At 43.2% G+C, this 19,189-nt stretch overlaps 1 protein-coding gene across 1 annotated transcript in view; it reads left to right on the top strand.

The window, feature by feature from the left end:
- Nucleotides 1-3,538: 3,538 nt before the first annotated feature.
- LOC111142525 (microtubule crosslinking factor 1) overlaps nt 3,539-19,189 on the top strand; it is a 108,718-nt gene continuing 93,067 nt past the window's right edge. The window contains exons 1-2 of the mRNA XM_022495772.1: nt 3,539-3,750; nt 5,362-5,520. Coding sequence (XP_022351480.1) covers nt 3,553-3,750; nt 5,362-5,520 — 357 coding nt within the window. The 5' untranslated portion in view covers nt 3,539-3,552. The remainder of the gene's footprint in view (nt 3,751-5,361; nt 5,521-19,189) is intronic.

The following is a 19,189-nucleotide window of genomic DNA, read 5'->3' as shown; positions in this document are numbered from 1 at the left end:
ATGGCCACAGTTACTGTATATTTGCATGTATACATACAAATGATTTTTTTTTAGGATTTTACTATTTATTTGACAGAGATCACAAGTAAGCAGGGAGGCAGGCAGAGAGAGAGGGAGAAGCAGGCTCCCTGCTGAGCAGAGAACCTGATGATGTGATGATGCAGGGCTCAACCCAGGATCCTGAGATCATGACCTGAGCCGAAGGCAGAAGCTTAACCCACTGAGCCACCCAGGCGCCCCCATACAAATGATTCTTGCTTGTATTAAACTACGTATTAGTTACGCAATGAAACAATTACCTTTTAACTGTACTCTAATGTTAAGTGTAGAGAATAGGCTCTTCCTGAAAGTCAGACCCATTATATCCATAGGTAGAACCTGAGAGAAACCTGACCTTGATTTGGAAGCTTCAGGACTAATTATCTAATCTTTACCAGAAGATTGACGCCCACAAGGCCTGTTTTAGAGCTTGCTGTCTGCAGCTGGTCTCCCCCAGCCTGGGGCGGGTCAGGGCCACGGCTCCCACACAGCGGCATCACAGCTCCAGTGTCAGGATCAGGCATCAGTCTGCCAACTTACTCTTTGCTGATGTTGGCAAGGTCCTTCCTGAAAGAGCTGTGTTCTCCCATTCCCTGAAGAGCTCAGCCTGTCCATCCTTTCACATATGTTCAACTGACCGGCTTCCATGCTTGGTCTGTGAACTCCCAGTCCCGGTGAATTTTCCTACTAGAAACAAGATGTATAGGAAGAGCTCTCCATGAAGGAAGACAGACCAGAAACAAAAATTGCTGGAGCGCCAGGGTGGCTCAGTGGGTTAAGCCTCTGCCTTCAGCTCGGGCCATGATCTCATGGTCCTGGGATCGAGCCTCATATCAGGCTTTCTGCTCAGTCCCCCCTCTCTCTGCCTGCCTCTCTGCCTACTTGTAATCTCTCTCTCTGTCAAATAAATAAATAAAATCTTAAAAGAGAAACAAAACTTGCTTATCCTTTGCAACACTTTTCAATGTTAAGATTTTCCTTTTTCTTAAACACAGGAGAACATCTTATATTTTTAATGAGGTTGTGACCACTGCTATAGAAATTTTGTGAGAACACTCAGAAGTTGAGAAAACCACTCTATTAATTTTATCAATACCATTGGGACGTGGTCAAGCTTTTCTTCTTTAACATCATTCCTCTTGGCAGTCCGTTCAGACAGGCTCCGTTTGGAGTCACGGGCAGTTGAGTAGGCCATTTTCTTGGTTAGGGTAGTGTGGACAGATTGGGGAGAAGCTACAGGCTGGGGTTTGGGGGAATGAGATGCTCTATAGTGCTCTTTCCAGGAGACCCCTACATATGGCAGAGGTTAGCTAGGCAACTGTCTTTATCCAGTCTGTGCCAGTTTGTACTTTTCCATAAGGAGTCCCAATTTATTTGTCACACCTGAACTTTTCCAGGTTAAAATACTCTTCTGGAGAATCCCTTCTGGTCAATTTCTTATCTGCCTGAGGCTTTGATGTTAGGAAGCTCTTGTTCTTTATTACAAGCAAATCCCTGCTTTTAAGAACAAACACAGGATTAGTGAGAGTGAAGAGAATCAGGGACAAACTGAATAGCGGGACAAGGACTGACAATTTAGTGTATCCACATCGTGGAGAGTTTTTTCCTTCACCCTCAGTGTTAATTGAACAACACAAAGGCATGACTGAGCGTATCCTAGTCTGGAGACATTTAAGCCATCAATGATCAAACTAATCAAGAAAATTCCTAGAGGGTGCCTGGGTGGCTCAGTGGGTTAAGCCTCTGCCTTCGACTCAGGTCATGATCTCAGGGTCCTGGGATCGAACCCCGCATTGGGCTCTCTGCTCAGCGGGGAGCCTGCTTCCCCTTCTCTCTCTGCCTGCCTCTCTGCCTACGTGTGATCTCTCTCTCAAATAAATAACTAAAATCTTAAAAAAAAAATTCCTAGAATGCTTTTCTTAAGCTCCCGCCTTCCAAATTACTCCTCGTTAAAATCTTTTGTAAAACTTCAATAGATTTCTGTCTTGCATATTACAGCCATGTCTGTGGGTTTGGGAAGAATTTTTGGTAATTAGGTTACAAGACTGGAACAAAACAAAGGTGCATTTGTATCCGATTTTGGTTGTCTTTACAATTTGGCCTTTGTCGGGACTGACCAATGTTCGTGTGTGTGTTCCTCCCACAAATACTTATGGAGGGCCTACTCTGTGGCTCACACCCCTCTGGGCGCTGTGAATTCGGAGAAGCCCCTCAAAGGGTCTGCCCTCACAGAGCTTACATTTCAGTATGGGCAACAGACAGGAATAGGAAAAAGCACAAAGAACTAGTAGCCGATGATAAGAGGTGGGACGAAAACAGAGCAAGGCAAGAAGGGTTAGAAGCAGGGAGGGGTTGGGGGGATGGGTGGTCAAGGAAGGCGCTGTGTGTGTACCTTCCAGATGATGTAACAACGAGCTCTGTAAAAGTTGGGGAGGGACGTTTTAAGGAGAGGGGAGAACAGGTGGAAAGGCCTCCAGCAGTCCAGATGCTGTGAGACCCGCAGTGTGGCAGGGAAGAAGGGGGCAGCTCAGAGGCCCTGGGGAGGACCCTGAAGGATTTCCTCAGGGCAGTGGGAAGCCCCCTGGAAGGTCTGAGGGTCGTGGTCTGACTTCCACAGTGAAGGATAACTCTGGGTGGAGAATTGGTTAAAGGGGAAGCAGGGAGCCCCACTTGACTCACCTGTGTGTGCACCTGCTCCCTGGAGATGGACGGAGGCAGAGACTAGCTGAGGTGTGCAGCCACCGGGGAGAGAGTGCCCCACACGTATGTTCCTGTTGGGCTGACGGCACTGGTTTGGCTGTGGAATGGGAGGGCGGGGGGTGGGGAGCAGGGAAGAAGTGCTGGGTTTTCCTGTACCCACAATATCTTCATGCTGATGCCAGAGTAAAGTGGAGATGGGAAATGAAGGCCAAGTGAATGGAAAAAAACAAACCCAGTGTGGATTTGACAAAAGTTATATCTTTGGAATTGTGAGTCACATAGTGCTGAGACGTGTATGGTGGAACCACATTTTAGGGACATTTTTGCAGGTGTGTCGTAATTCCAGGGCAGTTGTTATGATCGCACTGTTTACATCCTTCAAAGACGGGGCTCTGTGCCCCTCCTCTTCGTCCCAAGATTGTGCCCTGGAGATAAGGTTTAGTTCAAGGTTTGGTTTGAATCTAAAGTTTCAGTTATCTGCAGAGTTGACTTCATCTGTGATTCTGATTATGTAAGAAATTGGGAGTGAAATCAATGTCGGGAGCCCACAGTGAATAATCCATCCTGGTTTTGAGTTTCTGGACCCATGAGATTTGAACGGACATGTGAAGATATTGTCTTGTGTGACTCTTCCCAGAGATCCCTGTGTCCCGTCACATAGGTGCGCCCGTCCCTCGCGGGGTAAGCGCATAGGTTGTGGACGTCCAGTATTGCCGGGTGGACGGGGGACCCCATCCTTGTCCGGGTGGACCTGGCTTATAACTCTGTGCCATCTGGCTTGTGTAGGACGAGCTGGATGAACTCCGCGCTGAGATGGAAGAGATGAGAGACAGTTACTTAGAGGAAGATGTTTACCAGCTGCAGGAGCTTCGGCGGGAGCTGGACCGCGCCCACAAAAACTGCCGAATCCTGCAGTACCGCCTCAGGAAAGCCGAGCAGAAGAGCCTGAAAGTGGCTGAGACTGGTCAGGTGGATGGCGAGCTCATCCGGAGTCTGGAGCAGGACTTGAAGGTGAGTGAGCGTCGCTGATAGGGGGCGCTCGTTCCCAGAAGGGGCTGCAGGAGCCAGGGATGAGGGCGGGTGGGGATCGCACATACACACCAGGTCCTGCCGTTCTGAGGGTAGTTCTCTCTCTCTCAGCAGATTTTAGCACACACGTTCTTCATTCGTCTGGTGGTGTAATAGGGTATGGGTAGTCATATGGCTTTGACATTCCAAGATCTTAAACCTGTCCCATGAACTGGAATCTTAAAACCTAAGGAAAAGAAAACAAATTGTAGTAAGGGATCTACAATTTAGAAGAAAAGAGAGAATTGGGGCACCTGGGTGGCTCAGTTAAGCGTCTGCCTTCAGCTCAGGTTATGATCTGGGGTTCTGGGATGGAGCCCCACCTTGGGCACCCTGCTCAGTGGGGAGTCTGCTCCTCCCTCTCCTTCTGTGCCTCCCCCTGCTTGTGCTCTTTCTCTCTGGCTCTCTATCTCAAATAAATAAATAAAATATTTTTAAAAAAATAAATGAATAATTAAAAATAAATTTAAAGAAGATATCTGCCACTTGGTCTGACAGTTGTGGAGAATTGTACAGAAATGCCTTCTAAAGATCTAGACTATTAAAAAAAAATCTATTGATGATCAGTTCAGTGATAGTCAAAGACCACTCACAGAGGTTGATTCTAATCATTTAATGTTTTTATCGTTACTTAAGGTTCTGGAATGCAGGAAACCTGAAATGACCATAACCCAAGGATGGTGTTTTGATTTAACTGAAAGAGAAATGGGACCGTAACTAATTGTCTAAAACTAATTGTCTAAGGTGTTTTTGAAAACCACTGGCAGAGGTGGGAATGAGGTGAAGAAATTCCAGACATTATACCATTTGCTATCTCCGTGGGTAGCATGGCTTCTCTTGTGCTCCGATTATCAAATCATTTATCAAGAGATGAATTATGCATAATGTCCTTCTTATTATGGGAGTACTTATGAAATCTCATTTCGCCTTTCATTATGATAACAGGAAAAGAATCTTTGTAATTCTGTCAAATCTATAAACCACTAACAAAACGTCATTCAGGGGGATATAAGGGTAATTTATATTTCTCTTGCAAAATCTCATTCCTTGTTTCCCTTTAGAAGGTAAAAACATTTAATTGCTTTTAACATTCAGATATTTTGTTATAGTAGACAAGTTAAAACTTGACTACATTATTTTACAGGATTATTTTGTTGTTTTTTGTTTTTTTAGCAAGTAGTTTTAGTATGCCTTAGGAACAGAAATGTTTATTGATCCATTTTTATTGTTATTGTTACTATTATTGCTAATTTATCATTAAAGCAGTGTGCGTAAGCAGAATTGGCATTCTTGATGATACTCTATAACGAGGTAGAGCTATCCACAGTAGCCTTTTAATCCAGATAAAGGTCATAGCTTTGCTTATAATGTAGATTTCATGTTTGAAACTAATACCCTCCTCCTTTAAAAATAGGCTTGTTAATATTGCCGGGGTCTTTGCCCTTTACGGCAATATCATATCACTTAATGATTCTGCCTCTGAAGTTGTTTGAATGTGCCCTTAGCACACAGCAAGCTTCATGTCCTGATGACTATCTCCATGGGTCAATACAGGTAGCCAAAGATGTATCTGTCCGATTGCACCATGAACTTGAAACCGTGGAGGAAAAGCGCGCTAAAGCTGAAGATGAAAATGAAAGTCTCCGACAGCAGATGATCGAAGTGGAGATATCCAAACAAGCCCTCCAGAATGAGCTGGAGAGACTGAAAGAGGTAATCCCAAGACACACGGGGATTTCTTTCTTGGGTTTAATTGTTAGGAGCTTGGGACTCCAAGGGCCCCATTTGCTGAACCGTGGTTTGTTTGTAGGGCCCAGAATCTAAGAACATTTTATCCATTTTTCGTAGCATTGTAAAACAACAACAATCACACAAAAATAAATCGAAAAAAGCAAAGAAGACTGTGACAAAGACTATATGTTGCTTACAAAACCTGAAATATTTGGTGTCTGACCCTCTACAGAAAGGGCTTGGTGAATGAACCATGGTCTAAAACTGCTTTTTATCATTTCCATTCAGATGAGCTGGCCATTAATTCCTTTTATGGGTCCAAATGGAGAATATTATTACCGGAATACAAAATTAAGCAGTAGCTTTTTCCTCGAGTCTCCTCTTCCAGTGAGCTGGAAAATGTGTTCTGGTTGTCTATTAAACTGTGTAAACAAATAATCTGTATATGCCACCTGTATCTATTATTTAGGCAACATGGTTTAAATACTTTTTATTTTAGGGAGTGAATGTATTCTAGCAAAGCGGTCAAGAAAATGAATACATACATATATATATATATTTTTCCCCCTTTGCATACAGTAATGCAAATGCTGTTTTGTTGTTACTTCCATTATAAGATTAAAGCTGTGTATTTTCTTAGAAAATAGCCTGCATGTTGTTGGAGTTAGAAACTGTTGACGAAGCCTTTACAGTGACGGCTGAAGCCAGCATTATTACCTGCGAACAGCCTCACTTAGTGCATGTTCCCTTTGGACAAGTTTCCCGAGTCACCCAGTTGTTCCCCATCCATCCAGCTGTCTACCTGCCCACACTTAATTCAGGTTCTGTACCATGCCCTGGGGAGGCAGGTGTGAGTATGGCAGCACAGGCTCTGCTCTCGAGATGTTTACAGCTCAATTTGACATGTGGCTAGCGAAACAAGTAAATCACAGCAAAGGAGCCAGTGTTGCTGCCTCTCTTCTTCCACCCCATCCCTCCAACAGCCACTCAGGTGCCCTGCTGTTCCTCAAGGTTGGCGGGGGTGGGGTGGGGGCAACATTCTTTGTCAAGAGATCCATAACCTTGGGGCGGCTCAGTCCCTTGCCTTTGGGTCTCTCCTGACATCCCACTTCAGCCACCTGGCCCCGCACACGTACACATTCCCAGTTGTCCCTGCTTCCCCCCTCCTGGCCATCCCTATCTGCCTTCCCATCTGACATGCTGTCAATTTTGGTGACTCACTTGTATATTGCCAGCACTTGTCTGACAATGCCATGGGTTTTATTTCTTTGTTGTCTTCACTAATGTGCCTCCAGGACTTGAGCTCTGTGGGAAGAGGGTGTGTCTGTGTAGTTCATGGTGGGGTCTCCGTGCCTAGAATAGTGCCTGGCACTTAGGTGTTGTTGGAGACATGCATGGTGAGGGAGTGAATGGAGGGTGAGAAGGTGGAGCTGTGGTGAGCACAGCTCGCCTGGGGACTCGGTGCGCTTCACAGAGGAGGAGGTAGAGTCTGAGAACGTTCTTTCATCATGGGTATCCCTTGCTCCTTACCTTAGGTGTGCACTTACCCCAAGGGATTGGGGGGATTTCTCCTCTCCTTGTGGGTCTCTTACCTCCGCACTGAGTTCCCTGTCCTTTACTTCCTTCTTTCCCTTTCGCTCTAAGTCTGCTAGAAGGTTTGCCATAATGGTTTCTTTCCTCAGGATTTCCAGTTTGAGCCTGACCTTGAGGGTGCAGAAAACATCTTAGGAGTCCATTTTACAAATGTTGTATATGTGAATGCCTGCATATAAATATTTAAATTATATGTACATATAAGTGAGTAAATAAATATATTTGAAGCAAGCAGTTTCTCTTGCCCCCACGGAGTTGGATTTGTGTGGGACTTGGCGTCAAGCCACAAATAGCTCCTCAGGGAGAGAAATGATGACTGACGTTCAACGCCGGGCAGGGGTGAGGCAGGGGTCTTTAGAGAACGGTGATGTTGGCTGAGGCTGGATGTACACAGAGGAGGTGGCAGGCCGGCCCCTCCCTGTCTTTATGGGTTAGAGTCCCCCGCAGGCATGGCCCAGCTGGGCTGCAGTCCCTATTTTACCTGGAGAGCTGCCGTCCAGCCGGGGGATGGCGTCTTGGCACCAAATCTCACGATTCTAAACAAACCCTAAAACTGACCAGAGTCTACAGAAGGTAGACGCTCTAGACAGTGCGGGAAGGAGAGAATGATGGAACCAGGCGCCCCGAGGTTCAAAGGTGGTAGAGGAGATACTTACTGGAAAGTGCTAGCTGTGGGCTTCGTGAGTGGATTCTCTTTACTAAAGCCAGAAGGAAAGGCGCTGGGAGCTTTGCTCCGGGGGGACTGTACTGTTCTCTCTATCTTGAGTCCCGCTCCTTATCGTTTCACCTCTGAAGTTTCGTAAGCGGATGAGTCACATTCCGGAAAAGGCAAGGGGAGTTCGTGCGTCGCCTGTGTCTCTGAATGACGGAAGTAGCTGCAGACAACCGTGTCCCTCTCAGCCTGGGAGGACAGTTAGACAGGGCGTCTCCGTGCCTCTTGGGCTCCATAGCTGCTGCCACGGGGGGCTCGTCTCCCAGGACTGCACACTGTCCGTGCAGCGGCCCGGTGGGCTTCTGCCAGACGGATTTGCCCGAGCACTTCACACTCAGAGTCCAGAATCAGACTTGCCACCCTCAGCCCCACCTGACTCTTCCCTGTCTTTCCCATTTGTGTCCACAGTGCTGCAGTCCTGCTGGTCCCTCTGGCGGGAGCACTGGCGGGTACCCTGACCTCCCTTCCTGCTGGCACTGAGAATGCCTTCACATTCTGCCCTTCTGCTTTTGCAGTCTTAGGAATTTTCTTCTTTTCTTTTCTTTGCTTTGCTTTCTTTCTAAGATTATTTATTTATTTATTTATTTGAAAGCGAGAGAGAGAGAGAGAGAGAGAGAGAGCGCGCACACGAGTGGGGAGAGGGGCTCAGGGAGAAACAGGCTCCCCACCGAGTCTGGAGCCCCATGTGGGGCTGGATCCCAGAACCTTGGAATCATGACCTGAACCAAAGGCAGACGCTTAACCAACTGAGCCATTCCAGGAGCCCCTGAAAACATGATTTTTTCAAAACATTTTTTTTTTTTAAAGATTTTATTTACTTATTTGACAGAGAGAGAGAAAGAGAGGGAGGAGGAAGCAGGCTCCCTGCTGAGCAGAGAGTCCAATGTGGGGCTCGATCCCAGGACCCTGGGATCATGACCTGAGCCGAAGGCAGAGGCTTTAACCTACTGAGCCACCCAGGTGCCCCTCAAAACATTTTTTAATTTAAGTTCAATTAATTAACATATAATGTATTATTGGTTTCAGAGGTATAGGCCTGTGATTCATCAGTCTCATTATATCACATGCCCTCCTTAGTGTCCATCATCCAGTTACCCTACCCCCTCCCCCAGCAACCTTCAGTTTGTTTCCTATGATTAAGAGCCTCTTACGGTTTGTCCCCCTCTCTGATTTCATCTTGTTTTGTTTTTTCCTCTCTTCCCCTGTGATCCTCTGCTTTGTTCCTTAAATTCCACGCATGTTAGTGAGATCAGATGATGACTGTCTTTGACTGACTTAGTACAGTTAGCATCCTACCCTCTGGTTCCATCCATGTTGAGGCAAATAGCAAGATTTCATTTTTCTCTCTCACTTACACATGCTGTACCGTGGATGGACCACGAAAATAGACCAAGGAAAAGAAACTGGACATATTGCATGATTCCATTTATTCGGAATAGGTAAATCCATAGAGAGAAAACAGATCAGTGGTTTCCAGGGGCTGTGGAGAAGGGAGAGGACTGCTTAATGGGTCTGGGGTCTGCTTCTGGGGTGACAAAAAGGTTTTAAAGTAGATAAAGGTGATGGCTGCACAACCCTGTGAATGCCTCTGAGTTGTGTACTTTAAGGTGGTCGGGTTTAACCTCAAATAAGAATTTTTAGATTCTCTATTCTACCCATACTTTGACCAGTCTTCTCTCAAGTGAATATTTGAGAGCGACTCTATGCCATTGACACTTTAAAGGCAGATACTACTTCCGGTCTCTCCCTTCTCTGTTTTACCTTCAACGCTCCCCCAACGCCTACTATGAGACTCTCCACTTAAACACATGGATTTACCCTGGCTCCTGATTGGCTGACTCTCTAGACATAGAGACACGCTTCCTGCCGGGGATCATCCCTGTCTCCCAGCTGGGTTTCCCACCCCCTGTCAAATCCTGGAGTGAAAGAAAGGCAGCAGAGCGAGATGAGAATAATCTGTGCCCTCTGGTCCCCTTTGAACAGAGTGGGTCTTAGAAAAGTCACTGTCTCCATTGGTAGATAAGATGGTTAAAGAGGGTTGGCAATATGAAACTATCTGGAATTGTCCCTTCTGTCTAGCCAGCTTCCTTGTGCCTCTTTGCATCGTGGTCCATGCACCCAATTCTGGTACACCCCTCCACTTGTGCAAGCTCAAAACATTTTTGCCTTTTTAGGAGTATATTTCTTCTAGTACTCAACTCTATGATGAATTATCTGGACAGGTTGAAAATGGTTAATCTTAGCTTAGTTTCAACGTCTTAAAGATTGTTTTCACTGAGCAGTATTTCATTCTACCAAAGTTTTCGAGTACTTCTATATCTTAGACACAATAATAACTGGCCAATTTAGTTGGCACTTGCAAGGGACAGAGACATATTCTAGATCATTCCAGGGAACGGGGCTTTTCTTTTCTTTCTTTTTTTTTTTTCTTATTGAGGTATAATTGACATATAACATATTAGTTTCAGGTGTCATGGTTCAATATTTGTATATATTGCAAAATGATCACCCCAATAACAGGTTAACATTCCTTGTTGAATACATGGGTCCAAACATATTTTTTCTGGTAATGAGAACTTCTAAGATCTGCTCTCTTAGCAACGTTCAAATCTGCAGTACAGTATTAACTATGGTCATTATGCTGTACATTATATCCCATGACTTATTTATTATAACTGGAAGTTTGTATCTTTGGATTGCTCTTACCCCTCCTACCCATCCACCCTAGGGATTGTTGAATGAAGCCACAGGGAACCGATTAGCAGCCAGATAGCTCTTGTGGGCCATCTTTCAGCACCATTCAGGGTATGTATTGATTCTCTGGGTTTGGTTGAGACTTCTTCTGTGGCTGGTAAATGATTCAAATTTTATAAATATTTCTTGACTGCTTGAGAGGAAAGCATATACTCCAATTTTGGGGTGAAGACTTTAAATCCATTAGACTGAAGACTTCCAAATTTGAACTCACAACAAGGAGTACATTTTATATCATCACTCAAAATACAAACATAAAGGTCTCACAAAATAATGCTTATCTTTGCCATATGGGATGCATTTTGATATTTTCAATTCTACTCAGTTCTGTTTTTTAAAAGGTAGTTACACATTTGATTTACAGTCCATGTGGACTGTAAGCAATTACAGTTTACAGTGTTGTGGATGGCAACAATTTGGAAAGTTTTTTTAGATCACTTGTTAATTGTGTTGTTCAAATTTTTTATATCCTTTATAGTTTTGTTTTGTCTGCTAAATAGATCTATTTAGGATAAAGGTTTGTTAAAATCACCTGTTATAATTTTGTATTTATAGTTCCTTGTAATCTGTCAATTTTGCTTATATATTTTGAATATAAATGCATACAGATTTAGAACTGTTTTTTTAGGACCGTTTTTTGATGATGAACTGTTCCCTTCATCATTTGATAATGACCTCTTTATTCTAATGTATTCTTTTTTCTTTCTTTCTTTCTTTTTTTTTAATTTGCCTGGTATAGCTTTTTTGTGCTTCCATTACTTTCCATTTTTCAGAGTCATTATGTTTTAGATGTATTTCTTGTGACTGGTCTATAGTTCTCTTTTTAAAAATGGAATCTGATACTATCTTTTTTTTTAAACAAAAACTTGTGAATTTAATCCATTTACATTTATTATGATTATTGATGTGTTTGAATTTATTTCTATCATTGTATTTTATGTTTGTAAATTCCAAGCCTTTTCTTCATTTCTTTTTTCTATTTTTTTATGTCGATTTCTCTTTGATTGATTGAATTTTCAATTCTCATGTTCTTTTGCTTGATTAGGAACTTGTATTACTGTTCTAAAAATTACTCTTACATATTTAACATGCCTGTTTGACTTAGCGTCTAAAATTAATCATTATCCCGATTCTTCTCCTTAATAATATTAAGCATCTTAGAAAGCTTCAACTCCAGTCAGCTCCTGTGTTTCATACTATTATTATGTAGTATCATTTTAGTTTTATCTTTTTAAAAGCATCCCCCCCAAAAGTTGGCTAATTTAACAGTTAATGCCTATTTAGATTCATTTACATATTTTCCAATCTGTTATCATTGCTTTTTGAGTGTTACTCCTTCCTTGTGAGTTCAGTATTCTTCTTGCTGATCCCTTAACATGTCCTTGAGTGTTTTCTTTCAGTAAATGGTATTGTCTAAAAATGCTTTTATGTCATCCTCAGTCTTGAAACATATTTAGTTGGGCATAGGATCCTAACATATCAAAGATAGTATTTTTTATTATCTTCTGGCTGTATTTTGTTGTCAAGAGGTCTGCTGTCAAATAATTCTCATTTTTGTAGATGATCTCTTTTTACTTCCTGGTTACTTTTATGCTTTTCTTTTTGTGTTTGGTATTCTGTAGTTTCAACCAGATGTGTCTAGATTTATTTTTATACTTTAGGCAACACTCATTGTCAGTCAGTTTATGTCTTTTGTGAAATCTGGAAAATTCTCACTCTTTGAATAACGTTCAGTAGGGAAATTATGTCTTTAAATAGTGTTTATTCCCCCATTTTCTGTATCACTTCTAGAATTCCTATTAGTTTTATGTAGGAACTTCTGCTGGACATTCTTCTTCCACCCACCATCTCACCTAACTGTCCTTTTTTTAAAAAAAATTATTCTTATCTGTGTTTTATATGTGTGTATATATATATATATATATATAAAATTTATTTATTTACTTATTTTAGAGAGAGAGTGCATGTGTGTGCATGCATGCTTGTTCACAGGAGAGAGTGGGGAGGGAGGAGTAGAGGGAGAAAATCTCAAGCAGACCTCCTGCTGTGCAGAGTCAGAGGTAGCGCTCAGTCCCAGGACATGAGATCATGACCTGAGTTGAAACCAAGAGTTGGATGCTCAACTGACTAAGCCACCCAGGTGCCCCACTGTGCTTTATTTTGAATAATTACTTCATTTCTTGTCCAAGTTATGAATTCTCTTCTTCACAAAAGAATTATTCTTTTCTTCATCCACTAAGTTTTGATTTCAATGAAATGAATTTTGAAATTTGCTTGTTCTGTTTCATAAATTTCTTTTTTCCCTTACCATATGTTATTTCTTGCTTAAATTTTGAAACATTTTTAAGTCTCGGCCTCTTTCAATTTGTTCCGTTTTCTTGAGTTCTTGTGTGTTATCAATCCCTCTGTTTTTCCTGATCTGTTGTCTCTCACCTAAAGTGGATTTTTTTATGAGCTTTAAGATGAGCTCATTTCTTGTTGGGAGTTCCACTCGGTGAGATTTTTGCATTGGTCTTTTCCAAATGCCTGAGTAGCATTATTGGTCCAAATACACTTGTTAATTTTGGGCTCATGGAGTTGTGTCCCAAAGGGGTTGTGTCAGTTGGTTATCAGACTTGTATGTGGCATACATCTAAATATTTTTATACTTCAAGGAGATTTTTTTTGTCACCGCCCAATGTCGTGAGCAGGTTATTACTCTCCCGCTTCCCAAGTGATTTTTAGTTTAGTTTCAATGATGTGCATCCCTTTAGTGGGTTGTCTGGGGCATTTATCAAAGATTCTTCTCATGTCCCTGGCTAGAGTGCCTATTTCTGGGTAAGAGAACTGCCACCATTCCCTCCTGCCCTCTACCTCTTTAATCCCTAATGCATTTCTGATACTAGGGAATTTTCCTTTTGTGACTCTGTCAGTCAGCTGTGTATAAATTTCTGCTTTTTATGTTTTCTTTAGCATTTCTAGGTGTTTGTTGGGGGGAAGGCTCAAGACAGCTCAGTGTGCTGTGTTGCCAAAACAGGATGTGATCCTTTGGGGTTTAGCGGAAGCTTTCTAGTGGCACTCTGGAGTGCCACGAGTAACCCCCGTGGTCTTCCTTTTCATGGCTCAGCACTTTTGTCCCTGCCTGTCTCTGTTCATTTACTTCTACCCTGCTACTCACCAGTTCCCATTTGCCCTGGGGCTTTTTAAACTCATGGATTCATTACATCATGGCTTCTACTTATATTCTCTGTAGGTATTTGCTAGAGACTGAATGTTTATATCCCCAACCCCCTGCCAATTCTTAGTTAAATCCTGATTCCCAATAGGATAGAATGAGGAGGAGGATCCTTCGGGAAATGATTGGATTACGAAGGTAGAGCCCTTGTGGATGGGATTAGTGCCCTTTTCAAGGATGCCCTAGAGCTCCCTTGCCCCTTCCACCAATTGAGGACACAGTGAGAAGATGGCCGTCTGTGAACCCAGAAGTGGGTTCTCACTAGACACCCTATCTGCCAGCACCGCGATCTTAGCTTTCCCAGCCTTCAGAACTGTGTGAAATAAATGCATGTCCTTTAAGCCACCCTGTCCACAGTATTTGACAGCAGTTTGAACAGACTAAGACCTAGTCTTTCTGCTTTTTTCTCAACCAGTGGGTGAGGAGTTTTCTCTGTGTGTCATTGCATTTAAACTCTCAGACAGCCCTAAGGTCTGGAAGCATAGATGTACGAACATAATAAATGGTTTATTGCTATTACGCTATAGTTTAATAAAACATCATCTATGTCTCCAGACTTTATGGTCCTCCCCATAAGAAAAAGATATGCTTGAGTGAGCCAGTGCAAAGCATCTTTGGGCCGAGTCCTCATGCCAGGGCATCTCCTTGGACACTGACCAGGTTGTTGGCAGCTGCTGTGGCGTCAGTCAGGGCCTCGCTCCTGGCCCAGTCAACAGTGGACTGCGGGCCGGCAGGGCACGCAGAGTCCAGGCAGGCATTCTTTGTGTTAGCTTGGCAGGCTCTCCAAGATACCTCGGGAGGAATAAGTAACATCTGGTTCCATTTGCTGGTCTCATGAGTTGGGAGCAGGGGGGGCAGGGTGACTCTAACTAGAGAACAGGAAGTGGGGAGAAATGCCATGCCCTGAATGATATCCCAGTTAGCTGGCCTGCTGAGTTAATAATGAGGGTGGGATGAGAATGAAATGGGAGGAGAGTGGGAGCAGGAAGAATCAGGGTGTCTGGTTAAGTCTTTTCCCAAACACTAAAATACAAGTACAGTCTGGGGTGTGTGTGTGTGTGTGTGTGTGTGTATGCACACGTATATATCTGTATATGTATCTGTGTGTGTTCATATACATGCAGTGTCTGCACAGGGGTCTATAGGGAAATGGCCTTTTGTAGGTTCTCATCAGACCAGTAGGCAGGGATGGAATTAGAGTAGAGCCCCCTCAACGGAGAGAATAAATACCCGGCCAGAAAATCCAGATTTCACAGGCTAGGAAGGATTAGGAAGAGTCCAGCAACTGTAGGAAGATTTGGCATAAATAATTTTGAATGCTTAAGCTGTAAATGGAACAGTTTGGGTGTCTGGGAAGAAGGGGGGTGTGTGTTCAATTAAACAATGATAAATAGTACTAATGGCTAATCTCATGCTGTTACTGGAAAGGCACAGGGAGAGCTATCACAGTCTGTTCTGGTCACTCAGAACAGGTGCCCTTGGAGCGATTTCTTGTCAAAGTCAAGACAGAATCATACTGAGGTCTTCTAGAAGGCCAGTAAAAGTCCTGTGACCCACTTTGCAATGGTCTGTGTGCTCTCTTCCATGGGGACTCCCTGGTGCTCTCCCTGGGCAGTCGCATTTCCTTCTTTGTGGTGAGCTATGGTGGTGGCTCCAAGAGCAATGGGTGGCTTTCCCAGGTTCGAGTCTTTGAAATGCTTTCATTTCTTGGGTTGTGTTTTTTTGTTAAGTTTTGTTGTCAGAGGACTATGTTACTTCCACCTAGTGTGGGGGTTAGGTTGGAAAAGAAAGAAAATGGTGATAAAGAAGGAGTAACTGAGTTTGGTGGCTCTCCTGGAATCTGGCATGCATGGCCAGACCCAGGCCTGGGGACTTTAGGCCAATGGAGCATCAGAGCCAGAAGAATCTTAGAGCTGAGTTAGCCGACCTCCCCATCACCTACACGAGGAAGGCGAGGTCTGGGTAGGTTGTGAATGGGGGCTACCCCAGGTCTCCTGACTCCCAGAAACCCTCCTCTACTCCTTCTTTCCTTAGGGCTTTATCTCTAGCCCCACCCTCTCCCTTCTCTGTAGGCCCAGGAGGAAGAGGCGGGTTCCTAGGTCAGGACAGGAGGTAAGCACTCATGGGGCCATCTTGATTGTGGTCTTCAGGGCAAGCTGCTGGAGGAGAGAGCAGCTCTAGGCTCCCTGCTTCAGTGTGTTGGTGAGGAAGAGCACCTGTGTCTTTCTTTGACCCATTAATGCTTCCATATAAAATTAATTTCTGCTTTCAGAAGTATTTATTAAGCTGCTGCTTTCATCTCTACAGAGAAAATTACAGGAAGGACAGCAGAATTTACCTTTGAAGGCAGTGAGCACAGGCCTCCCAGCCTGTCTTACCACTCACTCCCACGGGGGCCTCCTATGGCCCTCTCCCTCCCATGGTTCCGTGGTTCCGTGGTGTTGGCCATTCTTTCCCCAGGACTGTTCCAAGATGCCTCTTTTATCGGTTGAAATGCTGCCCATTCTTTAAGATTCTCCCAGAAATGCCACTTCCTCCTCGAAGCCTTCTATAACACTTTTCTGACCTCTGAACAAACATTTCTGTGTGATTAAACTGTTACATGTTGGCTAGAGAATGTTCAAAAAGTAGAGAGAGAAAGTTTCCCTTATGTTAGCATCCCAGAGATACAGCTCATTTTTCATAGGAAATTGGAAATACACCCTACCTACTTCTTAGTATAGTGTTTTTAGTATAGTATTATTTATTTGTAATTAAACCTTTTGTTTTGAGATCCTTGTAAACTCCTAGGCAGTTGTAAGAAATAGTTAACAGGAGGTCTCACGTACCCTTTACCCCGTTTCCCCAGGTGGTAAGCTCTAGGATGGTGCCAGAACTAGGACAGTCACATTGATTCAGTCAAGCTGTGAGAACAATAATTCCATCACCACAAGAATCCCTCACGGTGACCTTTTATGGCCACACCAGCTTCCCTCCTGTCCCCATTCCATCTCCATCCCCACAACTGCTGTGTTCTCCATTTTGATAATTTGGTCGTTCCAAGACTTTATATAAATGGGACTCATTTGCTATGTCACCTTTTGGGATCGGCTTTCTTCACTCTGCAGCATTCTCCAGGGATGTTCCAAGGCATGCATGAGCCCTAGTGTGCAGTCATTTACCCACTCGCTAGATGTGGGACATCTGTTATGTTTCTCCAGTTTGGGGCTTTTACAGATGGAGTCACTGTGAACATTGGTGTGCAGGTTTTTGTGGGGAACGTAAATCTTCATTTCTCTGGGATAAATGCCTGGGATGTCATTTCTTGGGTAGTATCGTAGTTGTTTTTTAGGTCTTTTTGTTTTGTGTTGTTTTGTTTTTTAAGAAAGTGCCAAACTGTTTTCCAGAGTGGCCGCTCCATTTGACACTGCTTCCAGCATCCTCACCAGCATTTGGTGTTGGCGCTGTTTTTTATTTTAGTCATTCTAATAAGGGATACCTCATTGTGGTTTTAGTTTACTATCATTATTTTTAAGATTTTATTTTTAAGTTATCTCTGCACCCAGCAGGGGGCTCGAACTTACAACCCCGAGATCAAGAGTCACATGCTTCACTGACAGCCAGCCAGGCACCCCTCACTGTGGCTTTCATTTGCATTTCCCTAATGGCTAATGATGTTGGACATATTTTCCCGTGATGTTTGCCATGTGTGTTTCCTCTTTGGTGAAACGTCTCTTGACAATTTTTGCCCATTGTCTAATTGGATTGCTTGCTTGTTTTTTTTTTTTTTTTTTTTTTAACTACTGTTGAGTTTTCAGAGTTTGTTCTGTATTCTAGATACTAGTCCTTTGTTGAATATATGGTTTGCAAGTATTTTCTCTCACTCCAAGCCTGTCTTTTGTCCTTTCAGTGGGGTCTCTCTCCCTCCTGGCAAATTTTTTTTTTAAGATTTTTTTTATTTATTTGACAGAGAGAGAGAGATCACAAGTAGGCAGAGAGAGAGGTGGAAGCAGGCTCCCCGCTGAGCAGAGATTCCCCATGTGGGGCTTGATCCCAGGACCCCGAGATCATGACCCGAGCCAAAGGCAGAGGCTTTAACCCACTGAGCCACCCAGGCACCCCATCTGGCAAATGTTTTTAATTTTGATGAAATTCAGTTTATAAATGCTTCCTTTTATGGTATGCTCTTTGCCTACCCCTAGATTCTGAATATATTTTCTTCTATTTTTTAAAATGTTTTATGTTTTACATTTAAATCCATGGTCCACCTTTTTATAATTCTAGTTAATATACTGTGCACTATTGGTTTCAGGAATAGAATTCAATGATTCATCAGTTACATACAACCCCAAGTGCTCATCACAAGTGCCCTCCTTGATACCCATCCTCCATTTAACCCATCCCCCACCTACCTCCCTTCCTGCAACCCTAGTTTGTTCTCTGTTGTCCTTATGGTTTATTTCCCTCTCTCATTTTTCACTTTCCCCCTTTCTATATGTTCATCTGTCTTCTTTGTTAAGTTCCACATATGAGTGAAATCGTATGGTATTTGTCTTTCTCTAACATTTTCGCCTAGTATAACACTCTCTGGTTCCATCCACATTGCTGCAAATGGTAAGATTTCATCCTTTTTGATGGCTGAGTAATATGCCATTGCATGTATACACCATATCTTCTTTATCCATTCATCAGTCAATAGACATTTGGGCTCTTCCTGTAGCTTGGCTATTGTTGATAAACATTGGGATGCATGTGTCCCATCAAATCCATATTTTTGTGTCCTTTGGATAAATACCCAGTAATGCGATTACTGGATCATAGGGTAGCTCTATTTTTAACTTTCTGAGGAACCTCCATACTGTTTTCCAGAGTGGCTGTACCAGTTTGTGTTCCCACCAACAGTATAAGAGGGTTTTCCTTTTTCTGCATCCATTTTGAATTCATTTTGTATAAGGCATGAGACTTAGGTCAAGTTCATTTTTTTTTTTTAACCTACGGATGTCTAATTGTTCCAGCACCATTTGTTAAAAAGGCTGTCTTTCCTCCATTGAATTACTTTGCACCCTGTCAGAACTCAGTTGAACATATCCTGTTCAATCCTGTTCTGTTCCATCGATCTCTGCCAATACAGCCTTGATGACATAGCAGTATAAATCATGAAACTGCTGTGTCTGCTCCAGCCAGCAGTTTGAGTCTCATTGGACCCCTCACTGGCCTTTCAGAACACTCCTATCTCTGCCTTCTAGGACGCAGGTGTATTCTGCACATCCCTGCCCTTATCAAGCATTCAGTAAATACGTGTTGAATGGGTGAAAGTTTCATCCTCTTTATTTCTCCTTGAGAAAGAGCAGTAAAATATTTACAGACCTCCTGGTGAGGAATTTCCGATCCTGTAAATG

The sequence above is a fragment of the Enhydra lutris genome, unplaced genomic scaffold (assembly GCF_002288905.1).
Source record: "Enhydra lutris kenyoni isolate GAN:26980312 unplaced genomic scaffold, ASM228890v2 scaffoldscaffold8, whole genome shotgun sequence".
Classification (NCBI taxonomy): domain Eukaryota; kingdom Metazoa; phylum Chordata; class Mammalia; order Carnivora; family Mustelidae; genus Enhydra; species Enhydra lutris.
The sequence above is the reverse complement of the archived record's forward strand: the minus strand, read 5'-3'. Positions and strand labels throughout refer to the sequence as shown.